Raw genomic sequence first — 20,842 nt, forward strand, 5'->3', positions numbered from 1 at the left:
TACATTACGAAAAGAATTGAAGTATTAAAAACGAGAAGTTTCATCTATGATCATGTATTAATTTATTTATAAACCCATGTTTACTCAGGACCATCGCATATATGAATATTATATACATAGCCTGGCCACGCAGTGTTTTTCTTATGTTTAACTTGATTCTCATAAATTTTACTATCCAGCTAACGGCCACCATCTTCCAGATATTGTTTTCAAAACATGAGTATTCTAAATGGTATGTTATGCTAACCTCGAGGAAAATAAACTTTCTTCTTTATGTACCTCCATTACTCTTTTATTTTACGTCAAAACTGCTCAATCGGTTCTGCCTCACCCTGTGTATGTTTTTTTCATAATTTTAATTCATGTTTATTTTAGTTTACTTTATTATTATTATTATTAATATTATTACTTTGTTTCATTTTTTACTTTTAATTCTTATTTTTCAATTCATTTAATTTAATTTATCTCCTTTTCATTTTTTATTTTGTTATTATGTATTTGTTTATTTATTTTATTATTATTACTATTATTTTTTTTTAATTTCTTTTCTTTTGTGTGTGTGTGTTTTTTTTCTTTTCAGAGATTTTCAGAGTTGTTAGGCACAAGTTAAACATTATTTAGTACCTCATGGATTTAGTTTCTAGTACTCTCATAAAAATAAATAAAAAGTATAATAAAGACTTAGTGACAACTTGAGCCGTGAGGGACATGCATGGGAGACAACCCCACATCCTCAACAAACAAACAAACAACAACAACAAACTTCGCATCATTTGTAGGTATACATGTTGATTTGAGAATGTATCTACAATTTTCATAGTTAGCAACTAGGATGAGTTCTTCGTTAATAAAATTAAATTAAGCCGTGACATCGTCCAAATAGCTCATATAACTTGAAAATTAAATGTTACTTGCAAGTAGTACGGTGCCGAAGGAGATCTTGCAGTAATTAAGGGCAGCATAAATTCCTTCAATAAACAGATTGAAATATTGATTGAAAGAGCCACAAGTTCAAGGGCAGCTGCGAAGATTGCATGAAACTTGTAAACTAACTGATAAATTCAGCCAGAGATGGCACTTCACACAGCTGCATATACTGTATATTAAACTAAACTCGACGTGTATGAATATACAATACGTGAGCGGTTTTGCGGGATGGCTGAACTAATTTCCAAGACTTGGTGTGAAGTTATTTGTTGAACTTTACCATAGGTTCTTTCGGATTTTATTCGAGCTAAATATACGATTTTTAGATTATTCTGAGAATTTTTTGGGATTCATGCAAACTTTTACCTAATTTGTGAGGCCAGAGTGAAGAAAGAGATAGGCAAGATCGAAGCCAAAGTGTTTCACTAGCGGAGCAAGTGTGCAGTCAATTAAACCATAAGTACAGTCTGAGTGAGGATAGAGTGAGACCAAAGTGAAACCGGAGTGACGTCGGAGTGAGGGCAGTGTGGAGCATGCTTCAAAACTAAAATGAATCCAGAGTCGCGAAAATAAAGTAAAAGTGGAGCCTTGTGAAACATTAATGAAACTAAAGTGAAGCCGCTGCGAAAATATTGTGATTTCATAGTAAAGTTGCAGAGAAGCGAGCGTGAAATCATAGTGGAGCACGAATGAAGTCAAGAAAGTCAGAGTGATATTAGCGCCATGTGAAGTCATGACATGAGTGAAGCAAATGTGAATTCAAATGAACCTCTATGGTGAATTGATGAGGTGAAGTCAGAGTGAAGCTATCGTGAAATCCTAGTGGGGCTAGACCGAGTGAGCCCACAGTGAAGTTAACGTGAAACCGGAGAGAGGCTAAAGTGAACTCAGATTGAAGCTAACGTGAATCTACAGTGGCTAGAGTGGACCCAGAGTGAAACTAACGTGAAAATTTTTTAATTGGGCTGGAGTAAACCGATAGTGAAGCTGACGTTAAGCCATTGTGGAGCTAAACTGAAACCAGAGTGAATCTAACTTGAAAAATTAGTGGCTAGAATGAACCCAGAGGGAGGCTATAATGTTAAACCGTGGACGGGCATGCGTGAGCCCGGAGTGAAGATCAAAGTCACAGCAAAGCTAAAGGGGTTCCGCAGTTAAAACGGAATAAATTCGACGCCAAGAAAAATTATATGAAAAAATAAACCAAAAACGCGCAGGGGCAATGCGAGAGAATTTAAAATGAAGAGTAAGAAATTGAATTTTTCTGTGGTCCGCACTTCACCAAGGAAGGCTTCGAACGAACATACTATCACAAATATTTAATAGTAACGTTCAAACGTTTCATGTTTGAAACGTTCAAACGTTTCATGTTTGAAGGTTCAAACGTGAGACAATTACCGACAAAATGTATTATTTAAATACAGGTGAACAATTTATGCAAACAAACATGCATACAAAACACAGTGAAAAGAATTTAAAATTCATTGCTCAACGTATATTCTCACCTCCAAACATCGCAAAAATAATTTGAAGCGGGGTTCCCATGTCCAGCTTCTTGCTGAGACTACTTCGCAAAACTGTCATTCAGATTATTCACGCAAGATTGACGTATCGAATAATTTCGAACACATCTTGATGCTGATTTTAAATCATGCCTTGAATTTAAATGTAACAGAAAAACAACTCGTCAGTGTTAGTCTTTTACCACGATTTTCGGATAGTTTTTATCTCTTGGGATATTAATTGACGTATTCATGCATTAAGCGTTCGAGGAAATGTGTTCCGTATGCAATGTTTAGTGTTTTATCTTAAAGTGATTCTTTATTCGATATCTTAAAGTTCAGAAGTTGAGTCTGATCATTGTGACCTCCCACCAAGATGTACACAGGTTAAATGACTTTACGTATAAGCTCGTATGATCTACTGTCAAGTCATGCGTGTAAGTGATGGCTGCCAGAGGTCTGGATTGCCTTTTATAACCTCTCCAGCCGGTTGCGTGTCGTGGCGTCTATGTTTCTGGCAACTTCAAGCTTTGTTATCGTATTGCTGATTCAGAACACATCAATATTCGTCTGTAAAGGGGAACAAATACAGGCTCTTGTAAGTCTGTTACCTTATTCAAAATGTAAAAAAATCTTCCCCTAATCGGTATAGTCGTAGCCAAAAGTTTAATTTATTTCTTGAAATGATGGTCAATTTATATTTCAAATTAAAAAAAAAACTTGGGCAGTCTCCGACAAAAGCGGAACATTCGCGTGGGCTACCTCGCGTTCAAATGCCGGCACTATACACCTAGCTGCGACAACTAAAACTGATATGTTTTGCAACTAAAGGTGCCTGTAAACTGGGACAGATAGTGGCGGTCAGTAAAACCTAAATACGGTCAGTAAAACCTACGACTAATTATAATGCTATTGGCCTTGTGTACATAGGCACTACTGACCACGCAAGGACCATGTGAGCCTTTACAATCAACAATGGACTTTATTTCCATTTCTCATTATAAATCCTTGTCCGAAAAATTTTCTTTAGTTTCAATTGTGTAACTCTAAAACGTTCAAGTTTGGCAACTACAACGCCTTACTATGTCATATTGAAACAGATCTCTATATAATAAACGTTAAGCTTCTTTCTTATCCCTTTCGTGACGGCAATGTGTTCTACAACTTTTTATTCGTATTTTTCTACAGAATCATCATGAACTTGGACCGAATAATGCATCTCCGTAAAAAATAATTAAATATATGTTAATGGTAAAAATTATATATTTGGGACTAGAAAATCCCGGTAGTATATGGTTCCAACTGAGGTGACACAATTTACGACATCACTGATTTTGATAAAAAAAATATTTTCGTAATATTTTTTGTTAGCAGTTGAATAATATCACAAACTTCCTTTGGTAAACGCGTGTAATAGCTTATATAATAACATATCCCAAAAAGAACATATATTAATATTCCCTTAGATTGGACATATATAGGCGCAGGAGTGTTTCTTATATGTCCCTGTAGTTAGCTATGCCTTGAATTTTGCGCTACATGCAAGTTATAGAGAAAATCATTGAGCGGGACGTCACAGTCCCTTCAGTCAATTACTTTTGAGTTGACATGGCGCAGGAGTGTTACTCATGTGTCCCTGTAGTTTGCTATGCTTCGAATGGTGCGCTGTACGCAAGTTATGGGATAAAACATTGAGTGGGACGTCACAGTCCCGTCAGTCACGAAAGGGTTATTCACGCCGCAAAATGAGGCTTATTGTCAAAATACTTTTGGGCTTTGATTGTATATTGGAAAACCTAGCACTAACACTCGACCATTTAATAATTTTTAGAGACCAATTTCAATGGCAGTCGAGTTGCGATATGGTACCCTGCCAAATAGAGTTCAAAGCCTTGTTAACTAAGCACCTCATACTTTGGAGTGCACCGAGAGATACATTATTAAATTTCACAATGGCACTTTCATAATGCCGTTTTCAACTAAAACGTTGAAAAGGGAGTCGAAGTGGTACAGTATAGCTTTATATTTCCCTTACGTAGTAATGGGCGATGTCAGAACCCATATGACGCTGCTCTCCTGCAGGACGACCTCAACAAGCTGGAAGACGGGGAACGCACTTGGCAGATAGCGTTCAACGTAGAGAAGTGCCACCTCCTCCCAGTAACAAGGAAGATGTCCCCGATACCTTCCAGCTATACCCTGCATGGCCAAACATTGGAATCCGTCAGGGACACCAAGCACCTCGGTGTTACCATCACCAGCAACCTGCATTGGGGGAACCATGTGTGGTCTGTCGCTGCAAAGGCCACGACGATAAGCGCTTTCACCCTCTGAAATCTTAAAGGATGCACCACGAACGTCCAGACCCACTGCCTGAAGAGCATGGTCCGACCGATTCTGGAATACGCATCGTCCGCGTGGGACCCGCGTCAGCATGGTCTTGTGTCCGCCCTTGAGGCAGTCCAGCGCAGAGATCCTCAAGACGTATCCTTGGGGACTTCAGCCCACACTCAAGCGCTTCATCGATGATGTCAAAATTAGGCCTCGAGCCACTCTGATCATGCAATTTTTTGGTAAATTGTAGCGGACAAAATTTTTTGGTAAATTGCAGGGCGCAGAGCTTGCATGATGTTTAAAATCACGCATAAGCTGGTGGACATGAACGTCCCACCTGGTAGGCTTCAGCCCGCTGTCAGAATCACCAGAGGTCACCATCAGAAAAGCTCATAGTGCCGCACGCAAGAACTGATGTATACCGCCATTCATTCTTCCCTTCCGGTACTAGACTATGGAACTCCCTCGTCCAGAAGACCGTGGCAGCTCTTGACCTAACTGCCTTCAAACAGCTGTGAAGGCCTGGCAACAGCGGGGGCGGATAGCTAGAGGTCAGCATAGCCTAAGTGCACAGTGCGATTCATATACCTTCCCGAGCGTAACGCAGCCGGGCATCTTCACGGCTTTTGACACAAAGCGCCCACCACAACAGCGCCGTTCAGTCACAGGCCGGAGCACAACAGGCCCTACCGCAACAGCTACTCCTAACGTAACTTAACCTCACCTAACCTGCGCCGCCTGTTGCGCTCCGGCCAGTTGGGCTCCGGCGCTGTGAAGCAGTGGCTGTGTTGTCCAAAGCGGATTTACTGCTAGCCGGAGTTAACAACAGCTCATTGATCTGAGGCTATGTGTAGATATTGCATGCTGATGGTTGGCGTTAGGCCCAGGGCCTGTTTACGAGTCAATTTTGTTACCCACGGCTGCGCTCCCAACAGCGGCAGGGACAGGAGCCAATACTTATTCAATCTTAAACCTTTTACTCTGTTCTGTTCTTGTGAATCGAATGCCTTATCTCATATTTGTGCCAATGTATGTGCGTTTGTATGTATGTATGTATGAACGTTTATATAATTTAGTTTTTAATTCAATGTGGAGCCTTTGCTCGAGCCATCGGGGTAACCACTTTTCTTCAATAAATAAAATATACAATATATTGTTGCGAGTTGACCGGGATTATTATATGAATGTTTACAAGAGTTGAAAGAAAGTGGCTATTCAGAGGACCATATGCGAACAAATGGTATCTAACGCATTTTCTTGAAGCTCACAAGATGTATTTATAGCAGCAATAAATTAATTGTTGAAGTAGTGACGGCTGAGATATTATGAATTAGCAATTAATTTTGTTTATAATTATATTGTATAACGTCATGATTATCACCTCTACCATTTATTTTACAGTGATTCATTTATTCAGGAAGGTTTTGTGCAATGATTGTCATAAGAAAGACTATAACTGAGACGTTTCGGCCCTTTGAAACCACCACCCTCTGAAGCACTTGGGAGGGAAGAGGAGAAAGGAAGAGGGGAGGGGAATTTTTGCCCCTCATTAGAGGATTTTGTGGTCTGGAAAGATTGTGGCTTGGGACGGTAGTGGGGAGGAATAGTGAAGTGTAAAGGGGCTTACAGTGAGGCGGGCTGCGCGTCTAAGAAAGTAAATCAACGAAATGTCAATTATTCTTGATTTAATCACAAAATTATTTGCTTTAGTTTCACACAAATTTTTTGTATATTGACTTCTATCTACCATAAGAATTCTCATTAAGAAGTGCATGGTATACCGATCAGTGAAGAATAATAATAAGTAGTTAATTAAATCTACGTACATCAAGAAAATTGTAGAAAAGTCGCGCGTTTCTCGAGCATAATGATGCAATATTTTATCCTTCCTGATAACAGTTAAAGTACAAAGGTTGCAAAATTGGGAGCGCAGCCGTGCACCTCCAATTTTGTGCACCAATAAGCCTGAATCGAACGCCTTGGATCTCTCCTGACCTACACCAATCAGCCGTGCACCACTTGGCTTTGTCCTCTTCCGGCCTTGACCACCACCTGCCGTGCACCGCTATAGGCCGCGGATCGAATATGGCTTCCAGGCATCGTTAAATTACGTAATTTTACGTTCACCGCATCTGAGGTTAGGTTTCAGATAGCATAGTTCTGCTCCAAAATCTATCGTCCTTCGACATGTGGCCGAAGGCTGTTTCGATCCACATCCTAGATACGGACGGCTTGAAGTGTTGAAGGCTACGTTCCGGAAGGCAGGAATCATAATGGTCCATTACATCCAGGGCAGTGGTGGTCTTCGGCAGGCGACCCGCAAAATTTATCTTTACCTACACATTGACATTGAGTGCGGTACGGCCCACCGGTGGTCGTGCCACCGGTATGATATACGCTAGATATGAATAAAAAAGGTCGAATAACATTCCAAGTGTCAGACTTCTATCTTATTTAATGCTAGGTTATTGTTTGAAAAACTATTAAAGAAACTATAGGACTGAACGTGTTCTGACGCTGACTTACGGACTATGGATTTAAACACTTGACTTCTCTACCCGGAAGCATGCCTGTGCATGTGAAGGAATATAATAGTGAAGGTGGTATTTGGTTTTGCTGGCTACAAAAATCCGTCCCAATTCAAGAACGTATTACCGCGTCATCCTGTCTCAACGTTGAAGTCTTAACTGGACAATGTGATATCGCTCCATTCGCTACGATGCCAGGTAAAATCGGATGGGCTAATTTTGTAATTAGGCCGAGATCGGGTTCAAATTTCCGGAATTTGGCATGGTTGTTATCGGCTAATCGCACCTCCATTACCAATACAAATGAATCCCATAAAAGAGTTATGGAAATATATGTGCTTTATTTACTAAAATAAATTATTGAAAAAACGAATAACGTAGCTTCGTATAGTCTATGATGCAGTTTTAATTTAACTTTGATAGATCGTGATTATTGACAGATGATGAACATCCGTATTCCCGCTATTCCGTACACCGAACTACCCGCTACCGTAACAAGGGAAACGTTGGATTTATTCATTAATAACTAATTTTTTACCGGTCGATTATCTACCATGTAGCTGGTAAAATGCACTGGATTAAACTGTGATTTGCCCTAAACAAGAGAATTGTTGATAACAAGGAGAGCTCATGCCAGCAAAGAAGGAAATGAAATTAAGAGAAACACGCTGAAGACTTCAACTAAATAACTATTGCTGAGTCCAGGTGTTACAAGCGGTCAACGTGCGACTTCTTTTTCACCTACAACCCGCGACCACCACCACCTAATAACTAATTTATCAATCATTTAAGTATTTGTTTTAATATTGTATCGTTCTAGATTTATATGAAACTTGTACAAAATAAAATTTCTGTGCTCACTTTTTATTGGATAGACCCCGTGGATTTCAACAGCGAATAATGTAATGGTACAAAAATCACAGACTGCCGTCATTACTCATTACCCGAAAGGCTGAAACTATGTTTTCTCGACGCTAAAAGGAAAGAAAATGTCGAGCAAGGGGAAGGGGTAAGGAGTAGTTGGTGGTCAAGTAAGCAAGTTTATTCAGAGGTGGATATGCAAATAGAATGATTTAATAAAATTTCAAATGTTCATTCAAGATATAAGTTAGATGAATTCTGCATTTCATTTCAACATAAATGATAAACCTTTCAATAGTTTACTTTTCTCATAATCTCATTCCATTCTCTTCTTGAAAATTATAGTAATTACTGTATTTTTATCAATAGCAGCCAGATGGCCATGGCTGTTCGCTGTTGCACTGCCTGCCCAGGCTGCCCTGACACAGCCTTGTTGTTGTTGTTGAGTTGGCTACTTGGCTTGCAGGCATATGAAATGTTATAGACTTGAAGCCTAGGTAATTATAGATTATTCCAATATATTCCATCAAGACTCATGTCTGGGCCAAATAGTATTTAAATTTGCAGTGGGCTGAGGTTGTGGCAATGTGGCATAGTCATAGTGGCTGAGGGCCTGAGAGTCTGAGACTACCCATGAATTGCCGGCATGAAGATTTATGAATAGAACATTAATGCCTGTAAGGCTGTGGCCCCTGTGGCATAGTGGCAAAGCAGAGAGTTTTTTAGACTCTTCCTCAAGTTCATTTTTGAGTCCTATAAGTAGACCAGTAAAGTATCTTGGATACCAGAATTATCATACATAAGAAATCTGTTAAAATCTTAAGCAAATGAGGAAATTAAAAATGAACTGATTCTAAACAATCACTGGTTTGCCACTATGCCCTGTGGCGACTGGCGTGTGGACAGTGGACTGTGGCCTGTGCTTGCAGCTTGCCACGTACCCACGTTGCCCGTTGGCATTGCACTTTCCAGAGTTGCCAGAGGCCCAGAATGCAGAGTACAGACAATTTCATATAATTTTATAGCCCTTGCTCTGCTTACTTAGTTACTTTCTTTATTGAAAAATAAGAAATTATGTGAAAGTGAGTGAAGCCATCATTTTTGCCAAATTGCTTGTGGTATTTGGAAAATTTATGTCAACTGAGGCTGAGGCTGAGCTACTATGAAGCATGAAAAAGCCAGAAATAAACCAATTATGAATATAATTTACAATTTTTCATTATTTATTTTTATAAATGATTGCCCATATTGTTAAGGCAAGAACCATTAACTCGTTAAAACTAGTAGTACTAGTACTAGTAGTAGTATATTAATGTCAAAGCTCTGCTCTGACTTTGCAGTTTGCTTTTAAAACTAAAGGAGTAAATATCTAAATATCTAAGTAATGAAAAATGACAAAAGGACAGATCAATAGAGGAAACACTTTAAGCAAGATATAAAACCATAACCTTACTGAAATTAATTATAACCATAAGAAAATGTAACTTAATTTCATAACACTATCATTCATGAACTAAAATAAAGGAATTAAAGTGCAAGCCGCAAGGGAAGAAAGAAAATAAAATTCATTTAATTAGCCAATTAACATCAATACAATTAAAATAGGGTAAACGCGGTATATTCCGACATCATAGGTAATTCCGTCACTTCTCTAGTTTTTCCTTTATATTAAGCTTTGTTTTAGTTCCATGCGTAGTAATGAAAAATGACAAAAGGACAGATCAATAGAGGAAACACTTTAAGCAAGCTATGGAACCATAAGTTTACCAAAATTAATTGTAACCATAACAAAATGTAACTTAATTTCATAACGTTATTACTACCAATGAACTAAAATAAAGGAATTAAGGTGCAAGGGAAGAAAGAAAATAAATTCATTTAATTAGCAAATTAACATCAATACCATTACAATAATATCAAAGACACAACATAACTAAATTATCTATAGATGATTAGTAATGACATTAATATAACATACATAGGTACCCTATAACATTTGTATTAAATGAAAAATATAGAAATTTCAATTGAGTTGAACTGAGTAATGAATGAAATATGATTATTGATAAAGAAAGACTTGAAGGTTGGGCTACACAGTAGCCCAATTCAACCCCTGATAATGGCAGCTTACATCATATAGAATCTTATTTATATATTTTTTAAAGTCTGTAAGTTTGCTGCTGGGACTTTCCAAATGCATATCCAAGATTCTCATTGTGGTTAGATATTACCTGGACGTAGAAAATTTCATTGAAAAACTGGAAAATTTTATTCATTCAGTATAGAAAAATGAATTTTTTTTTTTAATTTTAGGCAGATGAGGGTTAAATGTTTCATATGAAACGTGAGTTTGAACTTTCCTTTCCTTGATAAGGACACATTCATACTCATTAACAGAATTTCAGATGCTAGATATTAAAATTTTAGGAATCATCTATCCTTGATTATTTATATTATATATATCTGCTAATTTTGAAATTACAGTCACCTCTTTAAATGCACTTGAAACAAATAGGGGTAATGAGTTTGTTATTAAAAATGGGTGACTTTGCAATAATAATTACAATGGCAGCAAGATGACTGAGCTGTAAAGAGCATAGGCCTCATGACAACAATGCTATGGATAAATCTTTAGAAATTATATGCAATTAGGTAAGATTCTATGCCTAAGCATTATTTTACTTTCCAGATTTTTAGTAGAATTATGTCTGTTGAGGATAGAAGCAAGAGTAGTGTTGAAGGAGAAAATGATGGAACTGAAATATCTCAATCAGTTAACTTTGATGACAATCATTTGGAGTTGTCTTCAGCAGTGACCATTGAATCTGATGCCATTCAAGCATCAATAAATGATTCATCCTTGGCTGCAAGGATTCCTCTGGATGAGGAACAAGCTGAGATGAGGACCACAGTATTATCTTCGCCAAAAATAAACGTGAAATCTGACAATGCTGCTGGTATTATAAACCCTAGGGATGATACTACATCAAATAGCTTGGATATTCCTTCTGTAGTTCCATTAAATGTCAGTGATGAAGATAATAGTTGTAAAGTTACGAATTGTATTACTAGTGATAGCTGTGATGAAACTTCTTTCAATGTGAAAACCAAGTGCCACTATCCTTCAGCTGCAGTGTCTGACAGTGGTTCTGAGTTGCCTTCTTTAGGAATTCTTGTTGTGGATGACAGTCATGGTGCCATGAGCTCTTCTTCTAAAAGTGTCTCAAGAGTTGCAGAAAATGAAACCATGAAGTCTGTATCTGCCAAAATTAGAATGGAACGAACTATTGATGAAACGGAAAGTAGCAAAAAATCGGAGGAGTCTGAAGATTTGAAAGAAGTTTTGAAATTATCTTCAAGCTTAGCAGTTGATGTTGACCAATGTCCCAACAAATCTGAGGCTGCCTGTCTGATCACAACTTCTCCACCTGAATTGGAGGAACCGGGAGCTAGGAGGAAATCTGAGCCCCTACCTCCACCTGCAGCTGTAGTGCCCCCACATGAAGTCCTTCACAGAGTCAAGAAGATCAAATTCAAAGGAAAGGAAATTCCAATTATTACACAGAACAACAATGGTCCTTGCCCTCTACTTGCTATCCTTAATGCATTGCTACTTCGGGTGAGTTTTCAAAAAACAAAAAGGTTCAATTCGGAAATTACTGTATTTGATGGCCTTGAATCCCTTGATCCAATTATTTATTCTGAGATGTATTGAAACTATGACTTGATCCACTCTTTAGTATGAGCTCATATTTATTCTGGACCTAAAAGCTTAAAAATTACAATGACTGAATTTTGTTATTTTAAGGTTGTTATCCAGTAATGTGCATTTGTTTTCATTGTACTAACATGGGCCTTTTTTCCAGGGAGATGTTGAGCTTGGAGTTGACAGCAGGGAAGTCAAGGGTGGCCACTTGGTTAGCATTGTAGCAAATGCTTTAATAGATCTTGCACCGCGAGGTAACAATGCCAATAATCCCCAGCAGCAGAACCTTATTCAGCAAAACACCAACGATGCTGTACAAGTGTTGGATAAACTTCTCACAGGACTTGATGTCAATGTCAGGTTCTCAGGGTGAGTTTTTTTCATGTATTTTTTTCTGATCTGCTTATATTTGTGCTATGTGTGTTTGCTGTACTTGCTGCATACATTTAAATAAAGACAAATTGTTTACAAAACATTGATTAAGTAATGTGTAATTGAAGGAGCAATAAGTATCAATATTAAGGCAATTTAAATCTGCAAGCATGCACTAGGATGCCCTAGTATTGTGATGAAAATTATTTTTAAATTTCACATTTTACCCCATCGCCTTTACCTCATCATTTTACCCCATCTAATGAGAGAATGTGCCACATGAAATTTCCCCCAAAAAATTGACTGCAATTGTCACCAAGCAGCTCTGGAAATTTAAAAATCTTGTTTCTGTTTAATTTTACTGTTTTTTAGCATGTCTTCATATAATGTATGTTTTGCAGAGTCCAAGACTTTGAGTTCACATCAGAACTTTGTGTGTTTGATGGCCTGAGCATCCCACTCTACCATGGCTGGGTTGTGGACCCTGAGTGGCCAGCAGCTAAGGTGGTTCAGGAACTCACCTACAACCAACTCACCAATAATATCCTTACGTGGCGACATACAGCCGACCATACCAATGATGATCTCTTGATCATGAAGGGTGAGCGTTCAAAACGTAATTTGATTTATGAGTGAGCTTGCCACAATGTCCTTTGATTAATGCGGAGTGTGATCTGGGAAACTGTTGTAGGTTACCATTCATTTCTTTAGTGAATCATTCAGGGCAATCCACCAGCTAACACACTGTGCAAAGCTTCAGTTCATTGTACTGGTGGTATGTTTCAAATCTGATTTGAAATTCAAAGTTTTAAACTTATTGCTCTCAAGTTTTATGAGTTTCTTAAGTAAGGAAATTATGTTGGATCTACACCCATTTCATGACTAAAAACAAAAATTTTGTGTCTATAACATGGTTATGATATCTCTCATCACTTTCATGTTCAAATTAGAATCTGATATTTCAATTTGCATCCATCTTGCCTAACTAAAAAGTGGATCAAATGGTAATATACATAAATATAGTTTACTTGTGGTAGGTATTAAGGATATAGTTTTTGACATTTTATGCATTTCAATCTAATGCAGCCTAGATGCCTTGAATTATCCTACAATTTAGCCAAATCAGTGATTTTGAACGCTGGTGATTATCATCAAATGCTGCTCTGTTTGCACAATAGAAATCCAGTCAGATAAGAATTATCCTACAATTTAGTCAAATAATTGATTTTGAACGCTGGTGATGATCAAATGCTGCTCAGTTTGCACAATAGAAATATAGTCAGATGGGAGAAGACAGGACCAAAATAAGCAACAAGCTTGTGGCACCTATACCATGAATAAGTGAAAACCCCTGAACCTACCACATGGTGTATTTGTACAATGGGACCAGGTCAGATGTGGTAGATGGGACCAGATTGATGTTATTCCTTACTCGCTTCTTGCAAGTAAGGAATAACATCCACAAAACGTGGATGTTGACGGGTACGTTTTGTGCCCAACGTCCACGAAACGGGCAAAAAATATTGGTTCATTTGGCAGAGCTCATTTCCCAGATAAGGTTAACGATTTTCTGACCGTTCTTTGCTTAGTTTTTTTCAACAATTTGTCAAAAATTTATTATTTGCTGCTCAGTGTTGTGATGATCTCTGAAATGACCGGAAATAGCTGCTCTAACAGATTCTTTCATCAACCTAAATTCAGTGCAATTAGAATGCACGCCCTTCTAACAATGGGCTGGTCCCTTCTTACCCCATTTGACTATATTCTATACAATTAGTAATTGTAATTCAACAGAATTCGAAGGGTTTAAAATGTCACGATTTCTCTACTCAGATTATTTTTTGTTATGATGAAACAAAAATGGTAGGTTGTCATGCGTTCCCTAATCCTCAATAGTTGACAAAGCCTGCCTGCAATAGTGCTAAGTTAAAGCAATATTGCAGCTGTGTTGTGCGAGGAGTTCCTGCAATGCACCAGCTCCCAGCTGACGGTGCACGGGCTCTTTGCTCTCGGCAGCACCATGAGGGACCAGGAGGTCGCTGTGCTCTTCAGGAACAATCATTTCTCGACCATTTACAAGCATAAGGTTAGTTCTCGACCACAACACTTACGGTACAACAATCATTTCTCGACCATTTACAAGCATAAGGTTAGTTCTCGACCACAACACTTACGGTACATTTGTGAACGTGCGGCCTCGGCTTTGTTTTATCAAGTTAATCATGCAACAGAATTCTATAGTTCATCAATCCAAATTAAATAGGGATAAGCAACCCTTGAACTTATATCCTTTATTAACAGATGATAATTAGAAACTGCTGAACTACAATGTTCCGTCATTCATCCTCACAAGATTGCCTTGAAAGTCTAATATATAAAGTTAGAGCTATTGCCTACTGAAAGACCAATTACCATTTACCATTTAGTACCATTTACTTCTTACTAGCAAAGCAAGAGAAGTCGACTCGCATTACATAACTAACAATTCACAAACAAGGTTTTGAAAAGAACTTAATTTGCAGATTATTTGTCTTTTGAGACAATGACATCCAGAGATTTGTTGTTTATGTATTTATTGAGTTCAAGTGCGCTTAAACCAAGCATAACACTTCATGATTAAAAATGCACTATGTTACATATTTAATTTCTTTAATACGAGCTACGGTATAGCTATATATCAATTTTTTCTCTATAGTTCCATGTTTTGTCCTTTTCTGTTGATGTGTTATGATGTTGAGTGCCTTTCATCTCACAAGGCAAGGGATAGTTGCATTTGTACAAAATGTACCTAATATATGAGCATGTTTACTAGGACATGTAGTCTTTGGACATCATGAATTCGCTTGAATTGACAAATTATTTCATTCTGCGCCAATTTAAGTCAACTTGGATGTAGAAAATTTTTGTAGACTATTTTTGTTTATGTGCTAGCAACAGCATGTGCCCTAGAACTATAAATATGCCAAACCCGTAACTTGGTAAAAATCCAAAACTAGTATTAGCTTGAAAATCAGCAATTTAGCCTAAACGAGACCACCAGTGTATCCATGTAACCCTCCATATAATACATTTTCCGGATTTTCTTGAGCTCAGGAGCAGTTGTATCAGCTGCTGACAGACCAAGGCTTCTTGACTGAGGCAGCTGTGTGGCAGACCTTGTCTGATGTTGATGCAAGCTTCTCTGAGTTTGTGACGGATTCTTTTGAGCCTTGGCAGCTACAACCTCACACCTCACCAGCAGTCAGCATGACTCAGGAGCAACAAATGACATCGGAGTTAGTCTACCACCTAGATTCTAGATGTTATCAACCATGTTGCTTACATAACTTGGTTTGTAGTTTTACTATATTTATTGATAACTGATCGCAAAGATCTGATACTCTGTGATGCTCTAATTCTTCTTCTTTCAATTGATCGTCCAACTGTGGTGGCTTAGCCTGTCAACATGAAAATGTGTAATAGTTCATGTATGTTGTGACGTTATAATGAGCTTTGTGGAGACTGTGATTAAAGTATGTTTACTAATGTAATTTATGTATCATTTATAATAGGAAATTGCTTCATATAATTAATTAAAGAAAATAATTTCATAACATAATGAGGTTAAATGGAATTTCGAAATTATAAAAATCATATATCTCACATAATCACATTTAAGCCACTGTAATGTTATTGGGATACTGATCCCATTTATTGTTGATTTTTTTATTTATATGCCTCACTCTTGTCATATTTCTTGTACCGGGTACTCCTCTTCCTTGTCTCTCCTGGCCTATTCTCCTGCTTGTTAATAATATATTATTATTGCTGTTGTTACCATTGCTGTGTTGGGCGTCATGTCTGAACAGGTGCTAACATTCTTCTTGGCTTAGTAATGCGAGTCTAAGAAAAGAATAAACTTTAAATGAAGCGCAACAATAAATCTTACGTGTGGCCGCTGCCTTGTTTGTGTGTTCTGAGTCTTGCCAAATGCTAGTCCTTAGTTAAGGATGCTAATGAAGCCTGTGTGTGTGGGATGTTAAGGATGTTAATGAAGCCTGTGTGTGTGTGGGATGTTAAGGATGCTAATGAAGCCTGTGTGTGTGTGTGGGATGTTAAGGATGCTAATGAAGCCTGTGTGTGTGGGATGTTAAGGATGCTAATGAAGCCTGTGTGTGTGTGGGACGCAGCGAGCAGTTGGCTGCTGTGCTGCAGCAGGAGAGTGATCAGCGCTGCCGGGACGAGGAACTCTTCTCTGAGACGCTGCAGCAACTACATGTCTGAGTGAGTCTCTGCCACCTCACAACCTCACATACTGCCCAGTGAGTCTGCCACCTCACAACCTCACATACTTCCCAGTGAGTCTCTGCCACCTCACAACCTCATTTACGGCCAAAACCAAACATCTTTTTTTTGGATACATATGCGTTGAAAAATGAAAAGACATCCCGAGTAGCATATTAGGGTATACATGATCAATGTTCCTCATTTAGCATAGCAGAAAACGGATTTTTTGGAGACTTTCCTTCCATTTTCTGACGAGGAAATCTTTTGAAAACGTACATAAGCTAATTATTGCTTATGAAGACAACAATATTAATAGTTCAGCTAGTACATCTGAGGCATTCCATAAGCTCGAATTACTTGCTAGTGATACGTGGTTTACTTGCTTTGGAGATTTTTTTTCTGTCTTTTGCACATTTTGGAGTCTCGTCATTTTTATTGATTGATTTGCTTGTAAATGTTTCATATGTGATTTTAATTTATCTTGTGGGTGATGGGCTAAATATTCTGTTTTAACCTACACTATTCGTAACCTCCCATGAGCTATCAATTGATTTTTGAGAGCCTCAAATTAACAAGGCATTCCGTTAATGTGGCAACCTCGTCCTGCTTCAGAAATTATATGCAAAAAAATGAACCAATAGAAGTTGTGTCGTACATCAAAATTATGTCGTGCCTCTTTGAGGCAAATAAATGTATTGTCTACATTATATCGCTTTACGTGTTAAATTTACTTCCGCAATCTAATTATTTCTACGAAAAGAAGGTATTCGTTCCCTTTGCAACCGGAAATGAAGGTCAGAGTGATGGATATATTTATAACTATCCTCGAACTTGTAATATCTTTCATGCCTGGCGACTCCAAGTGTCTTACCTTGTCAGTTGTCTCTACGTTCATTAAATGTATTCAATTTGGAGAGCTCCTTTCATTATTTCGCCCTAGATTGTTAGCGAATTTTTATACTTGTATATTTTTTAGCGAAGAGATCGCCCGGCGCCTGCAGGACGCGGAAGTTCGAGCGGCAGAATCCGCGGCCCAGGCTGGGACGGGCGAGGACAGCGGAGCCACCAGGGCGTCTGTCGCACCTTCATCGCCTACCAAACCCAGCAAGAAGAAAAAGGATCAGGTAAATGAAATCAAAATATTTTCATGTAATTCGTTATTTTGAAAGGATCAGGTAAATGAAATCAAATATTTCTATATAATTCGTTATTTTGAAAGGATCAGGTAAATGAAATGCTATATTTTCATGTAATTTGTTATTTTGAAGGGATCAGGTAAATTAAATGCTATATTTTCTCGTAATTCGTTATTTTATTGCTTTCAACGTATGGGGTTGTAAGGATAATTTATTGAACTCATCCAAAACATCCATTGGACTTACTCCTTGTCGTAACTCGAAGGACTAAGATATACTTGCCTAATATTGAACAAAACGGCTGCTCTTTTGTTAATTGTTAAATTCTGTAAGATACGCCCACAATAGTTTTGATTCAGAGCTGGCACCATCACCTCAATGTTGAGGAGCTTAGACGTATACATGATGGGTTGACCATCGTGGCTTCATGACAATTAAAAGTTCATCGTAATTACTTAACTTACGTGAAGTCCAATCTTGTTTTAGTAATTAATTTTGTGACTATTTAATAAGTGCTAATCAATATTTGAAGAATATACTTCAAAATTATATTGTCTTGAATGATGTATTGTGCATTGACAATAATCATCGTTCGTTGTGTGTTACAGTGCTGCATTTTATAGCGAAGCACGCGCAGCTCGTTGCTCAGAGCTCCCGTCACCCACCGGCGGCCTTGTCCGCTCGCCTTCTTCAGACTTCGCTGCTAGCCCAACACCGCCTCATTTGTTCATGATAATGGCAGGATTAGCATTGTGACGAGTTCAGTACTTTATCAGGCAGGANTGAAGCCTGTGTGTGTGGGATGTTAAGGATGCTAATGAAGCCTGTGTGTGTGTGGGATGTTAAGGATGCTAATGAAGCCTGTGTGTGTGGGATGTTAAGGATGTTAATGAAGCCTGTGTGTGGGGTGCAGCGAGCAGTTGGCTGCTGTGCTGCAGCAGGAGAGTGATCAGCGCTGCCGGGACGAAGAACTCTTCTCTGAGACGCTACAGCAGCTTGGCTGTGATGCCTCAATGTCTGAGTGAGTCTCTGCCACCTCACAACCTCACTTATGCCCAACAAAAACCATACACATCTTTTTCGGATACAGCCGCGTTGAGAAACGAAAAGAAATCCCGGATAGCATACTAGGGTATACATGATCCATGTCTCTCATTTAGCATAGGAGAAATGGAGTTTTTGGAGACTTTCCTTCGATTTCCCGATGAGGAAATCTTTTGAAAAGGTATATCATCTACTTATTGCTTATGAAGACAACAATAATAATATTAACTACGTTCAGCTAGTACATCTGAGGCACTCCACAAGCTTGAATTACTTGCTAGTGTTACGTGGTTTACTTGCTTTGGAGAATTTTTTTCTGTCTATTGCACATTATGGAGTCTCTCATTTTTATTGATTGATTACGCCTCCGCAACTTTTGTTTCTGCTCATCGTCCGCCATAAAAATATAAGTTATTGTAAAGCTACGTCCCACGCTTACGTTCTTGATACTTTCCGTTCAGTGTGCGGTCTTGGAAATTAGCGCCAGAGTGTGATGTGTTCAATGTTCAGGTATCTTTAACGAGAGACATGTTAATATTTCAGCCGTCATTTGGAAGTGAAAATGATCGTACGAGCTGTCAAAATCGTTTTACTTTGAACTATATCTTATCTTGTAAAGAACTATATACATCTTGATTGAAATATATATAGAATATTGCTTATCAAGTTTTGAAGCCATATAAGGGGCCAAATCGATAACGATATTTCACATTACACTATAGAAAAAGTTATATCAAGTGGACTCTCATTAAAAATATTGCGATTCTGTCTTCTAGAAGAATGATAATTCCAATTCATCAACAGCCAAATTTCCCTCTGTACTGCTACTCTACTTTTAAAGTTCTTAAAGTAAAGTTCTACTCCTCTTTTCAAGTTCTTCGCCAAATTTCAGTTCGTTAAACCTGTTCATTTTCTCGCTCTTTAATCCCTAGTATCATTCATTGCTTTAAATTTTGTTTTCTTGGCTCTTTTCTCTCTTTTTTTAAGCAAATTTGCTAGACTTTTGCTGTGTTGACTCCGAACTAAGGAAAAAAGTTAATAGCTTCGGGCTTTAGTGTATCTGAAAATCTTCTTCCTTGTAGTTTGTATAACTTACTGCGATATGTTCCTGGAATAATTTCCTAATAAAGATAGTTTACGCTTTGGAAAATGGAAGATTTTTGTCTACCTGATCATCTTCACTGCAATGAATCGTGGAAGTTATCCACTTATTTAAGTAAACACGATTATTTTTAGGAACCCCCGATTGCGTATTTATAAGCCTAAGATGTGTTAAATGTTTTATGTTGCTGTGCACAATACGTGCATGTTGTGGCTGTAGATAATGTCAGATGTAAAGTAGCGTGTGATTTAGTCCTTGCTAAGTGAGTGTACCACGTCTAAAGTTTTATGCGATGAAGTTCTTTAGTAGCACTGCATTATTTATATTTTGTTTTCTCTTGTATTAGACATGACTTATTATGTAAATTTTCCTTTATATTTTGATTTTTCATAACTTATCGGATGATGTACATTTATATGCGTTCTGTAATAAAGTTTGAAAATTTTGCGTGCGGGTAAAATTTAATTAATATTGTATATTAAGCTTCCAGTTTAATCTGATATGTAGCCGTGCTCCTGTTAAATGGTTACGTCGTGTAAAAGGTTACGTGGTAAATGGTTACGTGGTAAATGGTTATATGTGAACAGCTATGCTTATTAACTACCAGTTTCATTGCTCTTTACTGAGCTCGTTTTGTGTTGAGTTTAAAGTGTTTGCCACCATAAGCCCTTTTGTCCGTTCTACTATAAAGGAAGCGTGCTATTCCTATACTATATAAGTCATGTCTTTAGATCTTCGTGCAATGGGCTGCTCCATGCTCCAATATATTTTTTATAGTTGTACCCACTTTGACTGGTGCTGGCTTTTTCAGCACCATGTTTAAAACACATAAAGCTTTCGCGGTGAGCGCCTTCCTACATCACACACTTCCGCCCTAGGCCTATACTTTAAAAAAGTTGAGAGATCATAAGTTCATCAGCCAATCATTGACGGCCTTTCGAGCAAAGTCCATTAATCATAGACAAGAAAATAGAGCGTAAGTACTTACGTTCACTTAGCAAGTTTTGAAAGTATGGCCCCTGGACGGGAGCGCTAAGTCGTAGCGTCTATGCATCTACCGGCAC

General features: G+C 38.0%; 1 protein-coding gene across 1 annotated transcript; it reads left to right on the top strand.

Annotated features, from left to right (window-relative positions):
• The first annotated feature begins 10,840 nt into the window (after positions 1-10,840).
• LOC108683305 (ubiquitin carboxyl-terminal hydrolase MINDY-1) lies at positions 10,841-18,408 on the top strand. The gene is made up of 7 exons (XM_018172606.1): positions 10,841-11,771; positions 12,019-12,227; positions 12,632-12,831; positions 14,174-14,316; positions 15,324-15,505; positions 17,473-17,620; positions 18,241-18,408. The coding sequence occupies exons 1-7, from the start codon at positions 10,857-10,859 to the stop codon at positions 18,253-18,255; spliced, it is 1,812 nt and encodes a 603-aa protein (XP_018028095.1). The 5' UTR covers positions 10,841-10,856; the 3' UTR covers positions 18,256-18,408.
• The last annotated feature ends 2,434 nt before the right edge of the window (positions 18,409-20,842 follow it).

This window comes from Hyalella azteca, unplaced genomic scaffold (genome assembly GCF_000764305.2).
Source record: "Hyalella azteca isolate HAZT.00-mixed unplaced genomic scaffold, Hazt_2.0.2 contig1914, whole genome shotgun sequence".
Lineage (NCBI taxonomy): Eukaryota > Metazoa > Arthropoda > Malacostraca > Amphipoda > Hyalellidae > Hyalella > Hyalella azteca.

What these genes read in the sequence shown, in the direction of transcription:
- LOC108683305 (XM_018172606.1), top strand. Translation starts at nt 10,857, where the DNA reads ATGTCTGTTGAGGATAGAAGCAAGAGTAGTGTTGAAGGAGAAAATGAT. An exon ending in TTAATGCATTGCTACTTCGG is followed by an intron (nt 11,772 to 12,018) that starts GTGAGTTTTCAA and finishes CCTTTTTTCCAG; the next exon opens with GGAGATGTTGAGCTTGGAGT. An exon ending in GTCAATGTCAGGTTCTCAGG is followed by an intron (nt 12,228 to 12,631) that starts GTGAGTTTTTTT and finishes TATGTTTTGCAG; the next exon opens with AGTCCAAGACTTTGAGTTCA.